Consider the following 20701-nt stretch of genomic DNA (forward strand, 5'->3'; position numbering starts at 1 on the left):
CTATAACGAATGAAACGAGAACACATGTACAAAGTATATTTGTATTGATGAATTTGTAGGGTTACAATCTCTATTTACAACTTTCCTTTGATTCAATCTTCAAATTTTATGTAAATGTGTAGGTTGTTGATCCAAGGGTCGCGATGACTTGATCTCGGATGAATGTTTAAACAATTGCTTCAAGTTTTGAGCTTGAAACAATGCGTGGATGGTCTTCACCTCAGGTTTAGGGTTGCAGCAAAGGTGATGTTGATGTAGGATTTCGTCGATTCAAGGGTCTTGGCAACTTGATCTTGAAACGAACGTCGTTACAAGTTTGGAGCTTCCAACAAAGTCTTGAAGGAATCGGCACAAATGCTTGTTGATTATTTAAGGGAATGCTTGAACTTTGGTCGAAAGAAAGTTTCGGCTTTTGTTGTGCATTCTTTGAAGAGAGCTTTGGCAGCGTATTTAGTCTTCAAAGATTTGTGCAGATGATCTTCTAAATGTAGAATTTTTTACCCTTATGTGTGTCTTAGGGCCTTATATTTATATACTTCAAAAGCCATGCCTTTGGATGGATTTGGCCTTGATTTGTGTCTTGATTCGTCCATGGGAGAATTTAGGTATGTTTTGTGTCTTAATTTCAGCTACTTTTCCTTATATTGGCCGAAATTTATAGGCCTTGTTACCTATTTTGTTAGCAATCTTCAATTCTTACTTGTTTTGTGAAGATGCTTTAGCTTTCTTTCCGGTTTTAAGAGCAATTTGGACCCTTTGTGGATTTTAAGGAGAGATTCCCCTTTTTGCCGAATTTTGGGGAAGTTTTATTTTTCCTTTGCTTGATTTGTGCCACATGTCATTGATGACTTGTCCATTTGTGATGAGTCATATGCCACGTGGAGCTTTGTGATGCATCATTTGTATGCAACGAAATTTACATGTTTACACATATCTCTATATTTTTCCATAAATCTTCTTAAAAGATAGGTTGCCCCCATGGTTGAGCAACTAAGTGTAGAGCAACAATAACAAAGCCTTTCCCCACTAAGTGGGGTCAGCTATATGAATTCTAGAACGCCATTCCACTCGATTCTGTGTCATATCTTCCGTTAGGTCCAAGTACTCTAAGTCTTTTCTTATAGTCTCTTCCAAGATCTTCCTAGGTCTTCCTCTAACCCTTCGACCCTGGGCTTCTGTCCCGTAATCGCATCTTCTAACCGAAGCGTTTGTATGCCTTTGTTTCACATATCCAAACCACCGTAACCAATTTTCTCTCATCTTTCCTTCAATTTCGGCTATTCCTACTTTACCTTGGATATCCTCATTCCTAATCTTATCCTTTCTCGTGTGCCCGCACATCCAACGAAGCATTCTCATGTCCGCTACACCCATTTTAGATGCTTTACCGCCCAATATTCCGTGCCATAAAACATTGCTAGCCTTATTGTCATCCTATAAAATTTTCCCTTGAGCTTCAATGGCATACGACGGTCACACAACATGTCGGATGCATTCTTCCACTACATCCATCCAGCTTGTATTCTATGGTTGAGGTCTCCATTCTTTTGCAAGATAAATCCTAGGTAGCGAAAGTTGTCGCTCTTTGGTACTTCCTAATCTCCAACCCTCACCCCTAACTCATTTGAGCCTCCGTTTGCATTGAACTTGCACTCCATATACTCTGTCCTTGACCGACTTAGGCAAAGACCTTTAGATTCCAACACTTCTCTCCAAAGGTTAAGTTTCGCATTTACTCCTTCCTGAGTTTCATCTATCAACACTATATCATCTACGAAAAGCATACACCAAGGAATATCATCTTGAATATGTCTCGTTAACTCATCCATTACTAATTCATAAAGGTAAGGACTTAAGGATGAGCCTTGATGTAACCCTACAGTTATGGCGAAGCTTTTGATTTGTCCTTCATGAGTTCTTACGGCAGTCATTGCTCCTTCATATCTTTATATCTATAAAGATCATGTGCAAATCCTTTTTCATATCTTTATATCTTTCCATGAATCTTCGTAAGAGATAGATTACCTTCATGGTTAAGCACCCTGACATGAACCCGAATTGGTTGTTCAAGATCTGTGTCTTTTGCCTCAATCTATGCTCAATTACTCTCTCCCAGAGCTTCATTGTGTGACTCATTAACTTAATACCCCTATAGTTCATGCAATTTTGTACGTCGCCCTTATTCTTATGGATAGGCACCAAAGTGCTATTTTACCACTCATTTGGCATCTTCTTTGTTTTCAAATTCCTATTGACAAGGTATGTGAGCCATGCTATACCAGTCTCTCCCAAGACTTTCCACACTTCGATTGGTATATCATTTGGGGCCACTGTTTTTCTATGCTTCATCTTTTTCAATGCTACAACCACTTCTTCCTTCCTAATTTGGCGGTAAAAGTAGTTTTTACACTCTTCTGTGTTACTCAACTCCCCTAAAGAAGTACTCATTTCATGTTTTTCATTGAAACATTATGAAAATAACCTCTCTGTCTTTGACCCCGTTCTTTGTAGCAAGAACCTTTCCATTCTCATCCTTGATGCACCTCACTTGGTTTAGGTCCCTTGTCTTTTTTTTTCCCTTGCTCTAGCTAGTTTATAGATATCCAACTCTCCTTCTTTGGTATCTAATCGCTTATACATATCGTCAAAAGCCGCTAGCTTAACTTCTTTCATAGCTTTCTTCGTCTCCTTCTTCGTTATTCTATACCTTTCACCGTTTTCATCGGTCTTATCCTTGTATAAGGCTTTACAACATTCCTTCTTAGCCTTAACCTTTGTCTGTACCTCCTTCTTCCACCACCAAGATTCCTTTTGGTGTGGAGCAAAGCCCTTGGACTCTCCTAATACCCCTTTTGCTACTTTTCGGATACAACTAGCCATGGAATCCCACATTTGGCTGGCTTCCTCCTCTCTATCCCAAGCGAATTGGGTGATTACTTTCTCTTTAAAAATGGCTTGTTTTTCTCCTTTTAGATTCCATCATATAGTCCTTGGGCATTTCAAGGTATTGTTCTTTTTTTTCTCTCTTTTGATATGTACATCCATCACCAACAAGCGATGTTGATTAGCCAAACTCTCTCCTGGTATAAGTTTGCAATCCTTACAAGTTATATGATCTCCCTTCCTCATTAGAAAAAAAATCTATTTGTGTTTTTGACAACCCGCTCTTGTATGTGATCACATGTTCTTCTCTCTTCTTAAAGGTGTTGGCTAAGAAGAGATCGAATGTCATTGCAAAATCCAAGATGGCTTCCCCATCCTCATTTCTCTCCCCAAAACCATGGCCACCACGAAAACCTCCATAGTTGCCTCTCTTTGCCCACATGCCCATTTAAATCTCCTCCTTTAAATACCTTATCCGTCGGAGTGATTCCTTGCACCAAGTCTCCAAGGTCTTCCCAAAATTTCTCCTTCAAACTCTAATCACATTGATGAGTTAATGTCCTATTACAATCTTGATTGCCATAATTCTATCTCCTACCCTCTTGACATCTACAACATCTTGTGTGAAGGTCTTGTCCACGATGATGCCAACACCATTTCTCGTTCTATTTGTGCTTGATTACCAAAGTTTAAAACCTGAGTTTTCGAGATCCTTTGCCTTAAGACCGACCCACTTAGTTTCTTCCAGGCACATAATACTTATCCTTCTCCTATCCTTTTCCAATTGCCTAAAACTGGATCAGAATGAATGTACCACCATAATGGCTGATGCACATTGTGGAATTATGCGATATGCAACTGCGTTCTCAAAACGTACATATCAACAATTATTGTTACCTTGAGGTATGTACAGCTCGCTCGCTCTCTCTCTCTCTCTCTCTCTCTCTCTCACACACACACACACAGAGACACAGATACACGTGTTAAATTCAGTAACTAGATTTACGGAAAATAATCGTGTTGTCTATCCATGGACCATGGCACAGGGACACTGTGAGAAAGAAGTTTCAGTTGTCATTGTATGCCCGGGAAACGAAATTCCAAATTGGTTCAGCTATCAAAACGAGGGATCTTCACTAAATATCAAGATTCCTCCAAACTGGGTTCGTAGAGGTTTCTTGGGTTTCGCTCTATCTACTGTTGCATCCAGTTATGCTGTTAATTGCGATTTAGAGTTTGCATGTTATGTAAATTTCAAAACTAGTAATGGTGAAAAGCTGCGAATTCAGTTGTCCTTGTTCTAGACTGTACTGGGATTCATACAGCCATCGACCCTTGCAATGCAGATCACATGTTTGTGTGGTATAATGCCTTTGAGCTTATAGAGCGATCGGAGTGAGAGTGCTCCACTGTTTTTTACAAACTTGTCGCTGAGGTCTCTGTTGACTTGTGCAAACTGGATTCATTCCCCGCCATCCCCTACTATTTCAGTCTGATGGTTAATATGTGTGGGATCTGCCTGCTGTATGCCGAAGATGCTGAGAAATTGAAATCCAATGTCATGATTGCGGAACCAAAAGGAGAAGAAGATACGGGACAAGAAGAATCTGAAGCCAGTCGATATGACAGATTTGGCACTTAACAAGGTGAACTGCTTCAAAAGATCAGCCATGTTTCTGGTAAAACACATACGTTGCTGTAATTGTTTGGAGGCTTCGGCCGAAAAATCTGTGTAAACATTTATGCATCTAAGATGTAGATCCAAAAGCTTGGATTTAGTCCATGCATTATTGTTAGAGATTGTTGATCATCATGATTTATGAACATTACTTCACTTTGCATACTCTTCTATGTAAAATTAAAAATGAAAAACAAAATAGTTATCAAACGGGTGCATAGGTTCAGACACGCTTATTTATTGTTTGCATCTTCAGCATGAACGTTAGCGTTGTGCCTGTAGATGTCTATTGCCACAAAAAACAAGATTTGAAGTACACAAAATGTCTTCCAAACCACATTTTATAATTGCTTCTGCTGCACATTAACATAAAATCGTACAGCAGAATCTATTTACATCTTATGTACCCGAAATTATGAAGTATCACGGAGCTAGGCTGCATATCCGTGAAATATTATGGATATAGAACCGGATATAACATAACTGTTAACTCAATTGCCACCGACACCGGGATGAACCATAGCATGACGAGGTGTCAACGCTGAAAAACCGGCGATGAACAATATTTCTGTCCCCGAGCGGTGACTTTCCCTCATCCTCAGAGATTGATCCGACTGAACTGTTCTTTATCTAATCTATGTTATTCAGCTGATAGGTTAGCTTCTTCAAGACGCCTGGAAAGCCCTCCACTAGATGGCCTAAAAGGTTCAAAGAGAAACTTGTAATTAGATGGAAAGAGGAAAGATAATCTGTTGGTGTGTGTGAATCAAGTACAATGTACTTACAATCCACAAAGAACTTTGATGCTGTCATAGAAAAACCACTGCAAGGTAACAACAGGGCCGACAAGTGTAATTCGAACAGGAAGACTTCGAGTAAACAGATTAATGAGCCCAATGTTCTTCACAGCCTGAAGATAAGATATAAAGCCAAAGCAAATGATGTTTTTACCTTGAAAGGCAAGAAACAAACCTTAGAAAAAGCTTAATTCAAAGGGCTACCTGCATCACATTGGCAGCCTTTTTATTGTAAAGAGAGGAAACAATGTTGTCTGCAGGGTTGGAGACAACGGTACCAACAGCTCCTGCAGCATAGGCCGCTAAACATGTCACGCCAAGCTGTTGGGCTCTTGAGCATTCCTCTTTCCTCCTTTGCATAAACTTGCGATAAATCAGATCAACTGAGTGCTCAAACGTCGTGAACATTATCATCGAGACTGAAGAACATATTCACATGAGCAAAGTTAATAAAGATTTACTTCAAATTGACAATACAAGTCTCTATTCTGTACTGAATGCTTGACCACAATAACTAGGAAAATACAGTAACTCTGACATGCAAAAACCAGCAACTGGCTGATTGCATGATTCAGGCATGACATAAAGTCTCAAAGGTAAAGTGCCAAAAACCTACTGTTTTCCTGTTCATAATAATTCAGGTTTGTTTTCTTTTATAACAAGTTCAATAATAACTCTTACCCAAAGTGATAACTAGAAAAGCAGGAAGGTTTTGTTAAGTGAAATAGATAACCTTAATATTCTGTGTGTAGGGTAAAACAAAACTAATCAACTAGCAATGAGATAATATCAAGTAGCCTTTTATTAACAATTGTATGTCAGTACTGAAATTTGAAGGGATCCCACTAAACAAGTAAATGAAGGATTTTTGCGATGCAGAGATAGAGATTTTACATGGAAGATTTCGACCCCATAGTGGTAAGAGTCCTCTGTAAAAACTGCAGTGTAGATAAACTGATAAGGACAACTGAGAAACTAACTGGAGAAAAGGCATCAAGTTTTTGGGGTAACTTACCCAGTTATCCCTTCAGCTAAGTACAACTTTGGAAACCCATCAACCAAGCCTTTTGCAAAGTAGGGCTGTGTTTGAACTCGGACTTTAACGGCTTCAAAAGGACAGAGAGCCACATCAGCAAATACTTGAGCAGATGCACTGCTGAGGAAGAATATGGTACTCTTGTTATGATCTATCAATGCATCTGAGTAAAGCTTCTTAAAGTATTCGTAGAGACCAAATCTGCAGCCACCCTGAACACCATATCCAAAAAGCTTTCCAGACCAACCTCTCCAAAGAGAAGAAGGGCCTTGTTCTTTCCAAAGAGTAGAAAACCCTGTACCCATCCTGTTATATTTAATTGGATTTACCTGAATTGGACAAGCTAAATTATTAGAACATTTTAGAGACTAATTATGTTCTCGACTATCAAAAGAGTAACGAATTTCAGAAGAGACAAAACTAAGGGAGATCAATCCCTTCAAACATGAATTTGCATCCACCAGTAACGGAAATAAAAATTTAAATGGACATATGAAAATCAATGCAACCGCATGAAGTTTCATCACTGGAACGAACAGAGATTCACATTTGGTACGTCACTCGAAGATATGAGCTAAAGCACGAATTATATGCTTGGGATGCAATGTAGTTGGTTACACTAACCTGAGACCCATGCCATTTAAAGTATTAAATATGTCGTGACAACCCATCAGCACCATGAAGATCCATTCACGATGTTTTGGTCGAGGAGATACATCCCAAAAGCGTAAATCCTATTCCTTTTTCGGAAACTTCTAACTCTTGCAAAGTAAACTAAGCACGAATCTTTTATTCAAACATCCAACACAACAAAAAACAACAAAACTTGAATGATCACAGTGATGAACAGGGCAACTGCAATAAGGCCATGAACACAAAAGCTGAATATTAATTCTTTAATTCGAGAACAAAAACAGCAAGCAATGCCAGACAAAACAAAGCAACAAAACCCCACTAAACATTTGTCACCAAAAGGCAAAGTTCTCAACTTTAACACACAAAACATCCAAGAAAATTGGAAAGCAACCTAAAAAAATTGATAACAACAAAAACCCAGAAAAAATCAACGAAAACTAACCTGCATATTAACTTTCAGGACATCAAGTGGCGTGATTGCGAGATGGGTAGCGCCAGCACTGAGCATTCCTCCAACAGTACACAGCCCATAATATGCAGGTGAAAATTCCTCACAAAATCTTCCTTCAACCCCTCTCATGATCTCGACAAGCTCGACACTCCCTCACTTCCAAATCTCACGTTCCTCTAAGTTCCAACCCCAAGAGGAGAAAAACCCATTTGACAGATTCTCGGGCCGGTGGCCAGAGCCCGGCCAAATATCGAATAGCGGCGGTGCCAACAGAGAGAGGGCAAAATGGGGGGAGAGAGAGGATTTCAGGAGAAATTTTTACAAATGTTTTTAAGATGTGAGAAATTTTATTTTTAAATATATTAACTTTTAATATATATATTTTACTATTTATATAACAACATATGAAATATCGCTCCGTCTCACGTTTACACTGAAAAATCTCTCGGATTTCAGGGCGTTAAGGAACAAAGAAAGGGAAAAAGGACGTTCTTGGATTACGTGGCAGCGGGGATTTGAGCAAAAAGTTTGATGCCATGGACGACTTCTCTTGCTTGCAATGCGTCCACGTTTACAGTTCCAAATATATGGCTTTGCTTTAATTAAGCCGTCTCAACTACACCAAATTATTGTTCTTTATGGCGTGGGCAAGATCGTGATTGCATTCAATTTTGAGTCTCTTTGTTAGACCATTCTTTTATGTATAGTTGATAGAAATTTCGACACGACTGCATAACTAGAAAAACTTCAATATCTAGTGGGTTTTTGTGTAGTCTAAATATAACTAGAATACTAGAGACTCTTGCTTTTGTGAAAGTCGTTTTGTAGCTAAGGTTTTCTTTCCTCAATAATGAGGCTACACAAAAATAAGTCACAAAATGAACTGAATGTTGAGACTAGATTCAAATTACAAACTCGAACTCAAAACATATTTTTTGATGTTAAGATCTTAATATAAAAAAAGATGTTTTAAGTTCAAATTTCTTATTTGATCCAAAAGAAACATTTCTTCAAACATCATTATTCCATCTCCTTCTCATATGTTGGTCGCATGACCAAAATGGTGGGATTACATGTTTCTATCCCATTCTGCCCATTTATATTCATGAGCTGATGGTTTAGTAGTAAATGATGGATTACGAGGTTTTCTTAAAATTAAAAACTGGAGGTTTCGGGTTCGAAACCCGCTACTTGTGTGGAAGCTAGACTTATGGCCAGCAGAAGGCTGAAATACTTCTGTGAGTCTTATTGGCTCCCGAAAGTGGTGGATAACTGTGGTTTGCCACTAGTTAACTTCCTTTTAAAAAAAATAAAAATAAAAATTCAGCCCATTATCTCAGTGTATCCAACTCTAAACCACATCGCTTCTTCTTTATGCGCCATTTCTTTTTGTTCTACATGTATTAGTAAACATATTCATGTCCTAGTAAAAGAATTGAATTCAAAAATTCGAATAGATTCAGTAGACATTCCAGAGTCTCAGACACCTGGTGTACAAAACCTCATGACCATCCACTATTAGTGAATTAAAACATTAAAAATGCATTCATAGATCACCATGGATACTAAATTCTTAAGCATTTTTATTACAAATAGTCTTTGAAATTGACTCATCCCATCAAGATGGTCTCTGAAATTGAAAATCAATTAATGTAGTCCCTGAAAATAGGCATTGCAAATCAATATGATCATTTCGTCACAATTCCAATAAAAGTTATGTTATGTGCTGATATGGCACATAATTGGATCCCACAAGTCTAATTAAATATTGCCACGTGGATTAAAAATATTTAAAAAATAAAAAATAATTTTATTTTTTAATAATAAAAAACTAAAAGAAAAAAAAAAGTGATGACCTTGGAACTCTTCCACTTCCAGGGAAAAAGTGGAGAAATTTTATTTAAACCCATGTAAAATATTTTTACACTCAACTTACTTTTTGCACCCATTTGATTTTTAACTAAACTATTAATATATCTTTAAACGCTAATTTATTATCTAATATACCTCCATAAACCCAATTCAATATGTGGATTTATTTTTACACTCATAACTGTTGGTCTCTCCCGAGTTAAGTTATAGAACCATTGAATTTTGGCAATTAAAAGCTCCAATCATGATCTCTTCAAGCTGAGAGATGAATATTGAACACCATTTCTTTAAAACTAAGTCTTAAGATTGATTAATTACACTATTTTTTTTCTTCTTCTTCCTCCTTGAAATTGAACTCATACAGAACAAGCATGCATGTCTCCAATTTTGCTTTCTTAAGCCAAAAATAATAATTTTTTCAACAAAACTGATTCCAATAACAACAACTGTGAGCCTATGACCAAAACCAGAGCCAGAAACAAACCATATATCTAAAACTACTATAATCTACAGGAAAATGATTTGAACTTAGGTACAAGGAGACCAACTAGTCTAACCCACATTTGTAGACAACAAACTGAGTTCAGTTCTCATCAATCTTATAATCCTAGTTTAGTACATAAAATTTTAAGAATGTACATGTTAAAAACTTAAAGTCTATTAAAGTTTTAACCAGAATGAACATAGGATAAACAAAGAATGATCATAGGGTTTAATTATAGTGTTTGGGTTTATTGATAAATTTGAGTTTTATTATTATTTTCATTTTGTACTTAATAGTAATTATGCAATAAAGTAAAATAAACAATTAACATTTATAATTTAAGTTAAATGTAAAAAGAGATTCTAAGGTTTAAATAAAATTTCCTAAAAAAAGCTAGCGGCCCGATTCCAATTCCATTGAAAGGTTATCCATGATATTTACTCTTTTCTAACATTCTCTTTGCTAAACTTACAAACTCTTCATCCTCTGTTGTCATGAGCAGCAGGGATGAAGCCGAGCTGGAATTCATGATTCTGGAATTTCTTCTGCGACCGATGTGAACGAAGATTGAATAGTGACCAATGAACCAGGAACTGATGGAATTGATGATTTGAACAGGGTGCCAAAGAAGAAAGAAAAGGGTAGAAATAGAGTTCCAAAAGGATTTGATTCCTCAGAGGGGGTATTGATGAGAACTAAGCTGAGAGAGAGATGACAGAGACATAGAGAGGGTCAAAAATACACAGAAAGAGAAAGTGACAAAACCATCTGAACCGCCTGTTTCGAGACATGTTGCACGGTTCGACACCAGTCGACGATTATGTCGGAGACTGATCGAAAAGTGCAGCAGCGGGGAAATCCCGACGACGGGTCTTGCTCCTCGATGTGGAGGAAGCCACCCAGCTCGGAGTAGGAGCAGCCCTTCAGGACGAAAAGCAACCGCTTTCTCTTCTCCTGGAAATTGTAATTGAAGGAACCCAATTTTGCTGCCATTGTTGTCATGGCAGTCGAGCTGCGTAGAATTCCCAAGTCAGTTTTTTGGTTTTAATTATTCAAAAATAAAATTATTTTTTATTATTTAAATAATATTTAATTAGACTTGTGGGATACCAGAACAGCACATAACATAATTTTTAACAAAATTGTGATGAAATAATCATATTGATTTGTAATGTCTATTTTCAGGAACTACATTGATTAATTTTTAATTTCAATGATCATCTTGATAAGAAGAATCAATTTCAAGAATCATTTTTGATAAAAAAAAAAAAAAAAAAAAAAGAGTTTTAAAGAAAAGTCCACGGTATTGTTCACTTTAACGAAAAACCACATTTTTACATAAAAAAATAAATCCTGGTACTATTTATTTTACCCTTTATTTTATCTTTATCATTAAAACTCAAAGTTTTCAAGTTTTTTTCATTAGTTTTCTTAAAAAAGAAATCTAATTCCTAATCATCAGGTAACCAAGTAAACATTTCTGAGTCATTTCATTTCATGTACGCAAATATGTCATTGTAGTATGCAAGAACTTTCTGTTCGTATACTATTCGTATCCATTCTAGGGGTTATCGGACCATAAAATAAAATTTGAAAGACTTTATCAAGCACTATATTATTTGGGCTTGAACATTATATCTTCTAATTTACAAAGAAAGGTCCAAGTTGTATGCGAGGCCTGCATGATTGTCCTTAGTCTTAGATCCACATAGCTTGTCCAACAGTAAATCTCTTTGTCAAGAAGTTTCTGTCCCCTTCTAGTATGTTTAATGTTAGTCATAACTCATAACTCTAAATACGACAGATTTGAATAGACAAGAACAGAATCAAGTTCAGTCACATGCCCAAACGACAATATCACTACAAAATTGGGTTACTATGTGATCTCCTCCTTCACGTATCCTAGGGTGCATGGTTGCTCACTCACGTTAATTTCTATGTGTACTTATCTTATACCTATTTGTCTGACGCAAGGTCATCTTTAAGATTTCGAAGGTCCTGTGAGAAATTCATAAAAAGAGCCCTTCTTATAAGATATTTTTTAAAAAATTGAATAATGTATTGATACTAAAAAGCAATATCGAAATAAACTTTAAAACTCACTAACCATCTATTTCTAAATATTGTTAAATGTAGAGAAAGCTACGAAGTAACCATCGTACTAATAACTAACAATAAGTTCAATCTAAAAAAAACAAATAAACAAAACTTAAAAAAGTCTACCACTGAAGTTTCATTTAAAGATGGCTCTTCGTGTATTCTTTGTTGCAAAATCATCAATTAAACCTTCATAATCAATTTTGTCTAAAAAATCACTTTCAATCAATATCAAAGCAAGTTAATTTAACCTTTCCTGCAACATGGTTGACTGCAAGTATGATTTTAATAACTTTAACTTTGATAAACTCTTTTCTGCAGATGCAACGGTAATAGGTACGATCAACAAAATTATGTATGCAATGCTTGTAATCGGGAAACAACGCATCTTCTTCAAGTAGTTCAATATGTCAATGAATGTCTTTATTTCTTTTGGCAAACGCTCTCATAAAAGCTACAACTCTACTAATAATGCATCCCCATCAACCTCAAGGAGCTCATCTTTCTTGTGAAAGTTTTGAAGCCGATCACAACAATCTTTCAATTTATCATTGTCCATCGAATTCAACCGTTTTGGCAAATGCTCTCGTAAAAGCTTCAACTCTACTAATAATGCATCCCCATCAACATCAAGGAGCCGATCACAAAAATCTTTCAAATTATCATTGTCCATCGAATTCAACCGTTCTGAAGTGAACAAAAACCCAAATATATCATCATACGCTTGATATTCTTCAAATCTTCTCTTCAGTGAACCAATAGCTTGATCTATTATATACAAGAAGTAATGAACCCTAAAAGATTCTTCCGCTAATTGTTTAGTTGGTCCCACCTTCATTTTCATCAAAATGTCTTTTTCTACGAACTTGACGCTTTTCTGAAAACATGCGATCAATTTCCATTTCAATAGCAAGTTTTTTAGCATTAATCATAGCCTCCGCAAACCTAGTTTCTCTGTACTTTTCAAAATACTCGATCAATCCTTGTACTTGTTCTATAGTAACATCAATAAGCATGTCTTTAGATTACAAATCTTTGCTAACCTCATTAACAGCAGCCAATATTTCATACCAAATAGTCATGCCCAATAAAAACTCAAAACTCCCAATGTTGTATGTTGCCAAAGATTTAGTTGCACTTCTTGTTACTAAGTCATTGTCACTTTCTGCTAATTGGAGTAAAGCTTTTCTTGTTTGTAGAGGTTGGGATTGAATTGCTTTAACACTAGCAACACGGCTTTCCCATCGTGTGGCCAACAATGATTTGAGAGTTAGTCCTTTTATATTTTTTTTCAGAATCAGCCATCGTTTTGTAGAATTTGCAAATAAGCTATAAATACATTGTATTGTTCCAAAGAAGTACTTCGCTTTGCCACAAGAGTCTGCCATATCACAAAGTGTTAAGTTAAGATTATGACAACCACATGGAGTGTATATTGCCCTAGGATTTATATCCCAAAGCCTATTTTGTACATCTTGGTGTCTCCCTCTCATATTTGATCCATTATCATAACCTTGCCCTCTCACATCATCAATATCAAGAGCAAGAACTTTTAATACATTCTGCAACTCTTCAAACAGTCATTCTCCTAAGAGCAATTCCACCCCAAAAGACTTTGTGTCAGCACTCAGCGCATTTATCCACTCAGTGAACAGTGATACATCCCAATAAACAGTAATAGGCCAAGAGCATCTCCACCCTTAAAAAAAATAGCCTACTCAATTTTATTAAAATATTATTATTATTTATTATAAAATAATAAAAATAATAATTGTATTAAAAAAAAGAGATAAGTCAGAACCTTTCCACTAACCCTCTATACTCTCCCTCTACATCCCCAACCGGTTCTCTCTCTCTTTCTCTTTCTCTCTCTCTCTATATTTTCTCTCCTTTTCTCTCTCTTTTCCAGCTCACTCTCGTGAGCTCTCCTTCTCCTTCCTCTTCAAAACCTTCAACAAATCAAACACAAAATATTATTTTTGTAATCCCTGGAGCTCAAGGAACCTAACCATGGCCTTGCATGCGGCATCGGTGCATGGTGCGAGGTCCTACCATTGAAGTCGATAGCTTGAGCTCTCAATCTCTAACCTAGGTGATGTTTCTATCACTGTATTGTGTTCTTGAGCTTTAAATCCTGTTGTGTTGCAATTTTTGTGGTTAATTTGAGGGCTTAATTCCCTGCATGTGATTCTGACAAAGGAAAACAGACAACTCCGAGGAGTTCAAGGTCCAATCTCGGTGAAATCTCTTGCATTTCACCTGGGTAAGTTCTCAATCCTATTCTTATGGTTTCTAACATATAAATCGTGTTGGAAACCTTTGTGTTGATGCAAACATGTTGTTGGTGCATTTTTTTTCAGATTTTTCGTCGAACTCGGGCCATCACTTTCAAGCCATTTGCCTTCTCCCTCCGTCACTCCTTCCATCCCTGACCTCAGCACAGCGTCATACGGGCCGGTCCCAAGGTCTGTCAATTTTTGGCTGGCTTAGAGACCAGCTTGGGATGGGTGCCAGGCAATCCCGTGGGCTGGAGAGACTTCCCTAGGTGCCAGGGTATTTTTTTTGGCTGTGTGCTGGCCTATCCCACCCCCGGTGGAAGTGCTCTAATGTGTTATTCACAATTAGATATTGCAAAAAAATATTCTTTTACTTTTACTGAAGTACTGTTCACATCCACACATCTTATGATCAAGGTCATATGTTCTTGGTGGCTAAAATCAAGAGTACAATCAAGTATCACGGTAAAATATTTAGCTTGTTTGACTTTTTGAATGATTGCAGCTTTGATTTCACAAGATATCAACAATATCAACTCATTCTAGATGGTATGACTAAGATAATGATAACGAATCTCATTATTTTGGAAGCGTTGAAGATGATACTTTATCAATGGATCAGATTTAGCCATCATTTGAACTCTGGGCCCATAAAATTTCCATTAGTTTCTTGATAAAGCTTATCGTTATTTCCATGAAAAGCCAATGTGTATTTAGCTAGATATTTCACAATGGAAATCAACCTTCGTAGTAACTCCCTCCAATGCTCTTTTTCTTTCTTGATCTAGTCTTGCACAACTTTGTCAATTGTTTCATTTTTCTGCAATCTAAGACGCAAATCAATCCAAGTGGTCATGTTCGAGATGTGATCAGAACTGTTTTCATGCTCTTTAAGCCTCATATTGAGATGTGTCTAATCTTTGTAGCTCTCATTTGCTAATTGACCTTTGAGAGGCCCTTTCTTGAACAATTTACAACAAAAATAGAACACCTAATCAACATTCTTTGAATGGACTAGCCAATCTCTATCATGTTTCTCTCCATTGAATAAGTATCGAGTGTAAAAGGCTGCATTAAAATGCTTGTTAAACTGATTTTTGGGACCTTTCTCAATTGATAGATCTCTTGCAGGACCTTTTTTTTTTTGCCAACAAATCAATCCATCCCAAATTTGAGGATCATAAATGTTTAAGGGAATGGACTCACTCGGTTGATCAGTGATGATGGGAGCATCCTCATGATTGTCATTCTCATCAAGGTCGTCATCAATTTCATCATTCCCTAAATCATCAACTAGTTTCTCATTGTCATCCTGTTATTCCGTAATTAAATCATCCACTGAACTTTGTGGTTCTTTTTCTTTCAAAAAGAACCTATCAATAGCTCCTTTTTTAGACTGAATCAATTGTTCAACTTTTCTTTTTCTTTGACACTTCAAGTAGCCAGATGAATATTTTCTAGTAGTTGCCATATTTTATATCCCAAACAAGACCAAAATAAAATTATAATGAGTATGAACAATGAAACCTGATAGTCTGCAATATGTGTGTGTCTAGTGATTTTTTGTGACTGTTCTCATCTTGATTTTGCCCTGAAAAGTACAAAAGAAAAAAAATCATTATAAATGAGAAATACCCAAATCTTCAAATTCCAAGTCAATATACTTAAATTAGTAAATATCTTACTTTAATGGAAATGTACATCACTCTGATAAGTTGAATTGTCTTCATGATTCGGAAGTTTCTCTTCAATTTCATGAACTTATAAATTAGGGTTTAATAATTTGTGGAAAAGAAGAGCAATGGGATGAAGAGAGAAGTAAAGTAGACTGGGACAATGGTAATGGCGCCCAAGATTCTAACGCCTGGGACTTTGGTGTGAAAGAAGAAAAGTGGGAAGCAGCGATGAGACTTTGGCATGAGAGAAGAAAAGTGGACTCTGAGTTTTAAATTGTTTGCCTCGGTGGGGTTCTCGCCTTTTAATTGATTAGCTTTGCAAACATAGCTTTGTTAATCATAATTTTATATAATTTCGTACAGATTTTAGGTAGGTGTCTTATGGCTTTTGGGCCCATCAGATTTTTATATATATATATATATTTTTTTTTTTATTTGATTAGTAGTTTTATACATTATTTTCATATAATATTATTTTATATATTATTATATTCAATAAAAAAAACTATTTTGGGGTTGTGTGCAATAAAATCGGTCACACCCCTTAAAAGCCGGCTGTATGCACGGGCCGGGCTGGGCCCAATTTTGGAGAGACCAAACCGGACCCAGGTGCAAAGGAGACGGGCCAGGCCGGGGCGGGGATAGTAATTCTAATATAGGAACCGGACCTAACCCGGCCCGGTTGAAATAGGTCGGATCGGGCCGGGTCCACGGGTCCTTGGTTTTTTTTTTTTTTTTTTTTGGTTATATATATATATATATATATATATATATATATATAAACTAACATTTGCACAGATTTAAATTCATTCCTAGCAGTTCACATTTGCACAGATTCACAATTCACTTCACTATCAGTGCAATGCAGATTTTGCATTACTCCCTGCACATATCACATCCAATCCAAATACAAAGTCCAACATCCAAGTTCATATATCAACAACATTACATCGTCCAACATCGTTCGATACATTAAATCCGAGAAATTCAAAATAACATTCATATCTATTTGCCCTTTGAAAAGTCAAGAATGGAATGAATACCTTGAACTCACAACAACATCAAGAAACTTTTGTATTTCATCAATATCATTTGATGTTAATGATGTGGCAAACAGAAAAAACCCAGAATAAGAAGAATGGTCAGAATCTCACTGTAAACAACATAGAATTATGGTACCTAAAATAAATTAGTCAATGGTGCACCCTTCTCATAATTTTACTGTAAGCAACATAGACTTATGGTACTATTAAGTAAGATGACACCTTGTTCTTTCTTTCTTGCACTTTTTTTTTCATTGAAGTTGCAAACTTGTCTATGAAATAATACTGTTGCTGCCCCAAGGCATCATCAACCAAGACTAATAAACTACCAGAAAAAAGGACGAAAAGAAACAGCACAGTTGGCACAGTTGTATTAGTTTCATGTGTCTAATACAAAGACACATGAAACTAATACAAAGGCATTGAATAACAAGAAACAACACAACTTACATTTCTAACAACTTACATTTCTAACAAGAAGTTGAATAACAATGGTAACAACTTACATTTCTAACAGCTTACATTCCTATTAAAACTTGTAATCAAGAATTCCACATATCCATCCACATTTCGCATGAACAAATACAAGTTTAATTCAATTGATTTTAAAACAAAATTTGATAAATCATAGAAGAAAATGGGGGTTTGGTTTTTACCTCTAAGACTGAGTATCAGATTCAGATCCTTAAAATGCTGGCACTAATCACATAAAATTGACCTAATCTGGTAATTAGTTAGCACAATAAACACAATAAGTGATTCAGATTACAACGAAATGCCGAAAAACAACTAAATCAAACTTGACCCACATAATATTTAGGAATTTAACACCCGAAATAAAGCAGAGAACTCGAAATGCAGATCAATTATATACATAGAGGTTGGTTTTTACCTGTGAGATTGAGAGAGAGGTGACAAATCGAGAAGATTGGTGGTGGGGTGACAGGGTTCTGTAAGTCTGAGATGTCGTCGAAGTTGCTGGGCCGTTGTGGTGGTCGCCAGGGCCGTCGTGATGTCGGGGTGGTGGAGAGGAAGGGACGATGCACTCGACACGGTGAGAGAAAGGTGACAAATTGAGAAGATGGGCGATGGGGTGACTGGGTTCTGTAAGTTTGGGATGTCAAATCGAGACGGTGAGAAAAAGGTGATAGAGAGGTGACAAATCAAGAAGATGGTGGTCACCAGGGCTGTCGTGATGTCGGGGTGGTGGAGGGAAGGGGACGGTGCACTTGAGACGGCAAGAAAGACTCGAGTGACAGAGTTGAATTCGATAGGTCGAGGACGAGGAAACCTAAAACCAACGATTAAGATTGGATGGAGATCAATCTCGTCAGTCCATTCTAATTACAAACGGGCCGATCCGGGTACCCGTGATTCTTATACTTCAGTCCATTCTAATTAAAAAAATTAGAATGAATGGAGATCAATCTCGTCGGTTCATTCTAATTAAAAAAATTTACAATAATTTATGACCGTAAGATGTACGGTGAATGGATACGATTGGAGGATCTCCGAGATCCTCACCAAATGGATCCGGAGAGGATCCTTATTCATTCTTTGGTTGTGCCTTTTGCTTCCGTTGTGTGTTGTATTTTTTTTTTAAAAAAAAAAAATTGGGCTTTGGGCTGCCACTTAATATTACGGTCTGATGATATTCATATTCATTTGGAAGTGAGAGGTCTTAAGTTCGAATCTCGTGGATGACGATTTCGATACCAAATTAGGCTGTTTATTGTGTGGTTTTGCTGAACTCCCCCTCTCTTTAATGTAAAATTATTGATATACTAAAAAAAAAATTAAAAAATTCGGTTTTGGGTTGAATGTGCAGTGGCACATTCGTAATTAAATTCAACTTTAATTAAGAGAAAGGTGGCTAAACGGAGACGGTCTTCCGTCAACCGTCAGGGGTGTGTTTCTGAAAATAAAAATTTTGGTTCACGGAGTGAGCTGGTTCCAACGCGTTGGGTTTTCAGTTTTAGGTTTACAGGCTTCATAAGTTTGACAAAGCTTTCAATGAGAACTACAAGCAATTCATATGAGATAATTACACATATTAATTTTTTGTACAAGTTTCTAAAAAGTAGACTTTGGTAGTGATTTCGTAAAGGGGTTGGCAAGGTTGTCCTAGGGACGGATTTGCTTAACTTTAATCTTTTCATGTTTTTGTTGCTGATGTGAAAATAAGAATTTCGGCGCAATATCCGTGGTGTTGTCTTCTTTGACAGAAGAAAGTCCGCCAATGCTTCGGATATGCTCCATTAAGGCTCTCAGCTAGAAGCATTCACGTGTAGCTTCATGTAGGCAAGAATTTCAGCATGGTTAGAAGAAGTCGCAACTAAGGTCTGTTTGGTTGACGTCCAAGAGATTGCGGTGTCTCTAACTGTAAATACATAACCCATTTGAGAAATTGCCTTGTACAGAACCTGCATCAACATAACCAACAAGGTGAGAATCAACACGAAATCCCAGGGAGCGACGTCCCTACTGGAGGATGCATAGTGATAGGACAAGCTTAAGTCCTTAGTACCTTTGAGGTAACGAAAAATGTCTTTAACACCAATCTAGTGTCTGCATGTTGGCGCATTGCTATATCTTGGCAAAAGATTAACAATAAAGGATATGTCCGATCTAGTGCATTGAGCTAAGTACAATAAAGCGTCTGATTGCATTAAGGTATGAAACTTCAGGCTCCATAACCTCTTCCTCATTGTCTTTAGAATAGAAAGGATCTTGTTTTGCTTCTAGTGTACGAATGATTGAACCGTATATAAATAAATAAAGAAGACGGATTTGTGGCACTACTTCTTTTATACAACTTTTGGCACAAGTTTTTGTGGGGTCTGCCGCTTTGTAATGTATTTTAACTACCAAACATATTTTTTTTAGAACATCATATATACATTATTCTTGCAAAAAATTAGGCAAATGCAAATCATTATACATTTATTTGTAGTGAAAAAAATAAACGAATATGGTTATATAAAGAGACCCCAAGCTAGTCTCCAAACTTGAAAAGTTAGAAACAACATCCAAACGAAAATTACTAAAAGAAAGAGTCTTGTTCAACTTCCACATTTATGATGTTTCCCCTGGTAATCAAAACAGTCTCTAATAATGGCTGATCTTATGCATGACGAAAACTACCTCCACTACTATATTATTAGACCCAAATGTTAAGTTATTTTGGCACACTCAAAATTCAATTATTATATTATGTTTTCAATGGATTTTAAAACTTTAAAACACTTCATAATTTATTTATTTACTGTGTATTTCATATCTAATGATATTATTGAAGCAGTGGGTCTTATTTGTGTGCAACATAATCAAACTAACAAATTTTATAACAAAATTCCAACGGAAAGATCAAATTAATGTGCGGTAAAGAACTGCAAGGATGAAAAAGGATCCGTTTTGAACTAAAAGGACCAAAATGTTAGATCAATTTTTAAGAGAGAATTTGTGATAAAAATCTAGAATAAAATTTTTTTTCACTCAAAGGTAAGAAAAAAGAAGCAAAGACAACTTTGAGCCATCCCAAAAGCAGGAGGTGCCCCGCCAATTGGAACTACACTGACTTGTGGACTCCTCGTCCTCTAGTTACTCGTGTTCCATTACAACAAGGTAAATACAATCCGATCCGATCCGATCCGCTTCGATTCGATTCGATTCGATTACTTCACCTCCCAATCATTGTTTTTGGTTTAGTGCTTCTTCTTTTCCTAATACAAGATTAATTAAACTTAATACATCTCCAACACAAACAAGGACT

General features: G+C 36.5%; 1 protein-coding gene and 1 pseudogene across 1 annotated transcript; both read right to left on the reverse strand.

Moving 5' to 3' along the window:
- Positions 1-4760: 4760 nt before the first annotated feature.
- LOC137726782 (mitochondrial phosphate carrier protein 1, mitochondrial) lies at positions 4761-8039 on the reverse strand. The gene is made up of 6 exons (XM_068465742.2): positions 7473-8039; positions 6374-6723; positions 6253-6296; positions 5563-5777; positions 5347-5471; positions 4761-5259 (listed from the first exon to the last, which is right to left on the reverse strand). The coding sequence occupies exons 1-6, from the start codon at positions 7608-7610 to the stop codon at positions 5202-5204; spliced, it is 930 nt and encodes a 309-aa protein (XP_068321843.1). The 5' UTR covers positions 7611-8039; the 3' UTR covers positions 4761-5201.
- A 4031-nt stretch (positions 8040-12070) lies between these two features.
- LOC148696850 (uncharacterized) lies at positions 12071-13016 on the reverse strand (annotated as a pseudogene).
- Positions 13017-20701: the final 7685 nt, after the last annotated feature.

This window comes from Pyrus communis, chromosome 5 (genome assembly GCF_041283825.1).
Source record: "Pyrus communis isolate YQ-2024b chromosome 5, ASM4128382v1, whole genome shotgun sequence".
NCBI classification, from domain to species: domain Eukaryota; kingdom Viridiplantae; phylum Streptophyta; class Magnoliopsida; order Rosales; family Rosaceae; genus Pyrus; species Pyrus communis.

Bases quoted from the DNA above. Each gene is read 5' to 3' on its own strand.
- LOC137726782 (XM_068465742.2), bottom strand. From the start codon at position 7,610: ATGAGAGGGGTTGAAGGAAGATTTTGTGAGGAATTTTCACCTGCATAT. The intron at 6,297-6,373 runs GTAAGTTACCCC...TCTACACTGCAG, and splicing joins TTAGCTGAAGGGATAACTGG to TTTTTACAGAGGACTCTTAC. The intron at 5,472-5,562 runs GTAGCCCTTTGA...TCTTATCTTCAG, and splicing joins AGGCTGCCAATGTGATGCAG to GCTGTGAAGAACATTGGGCT.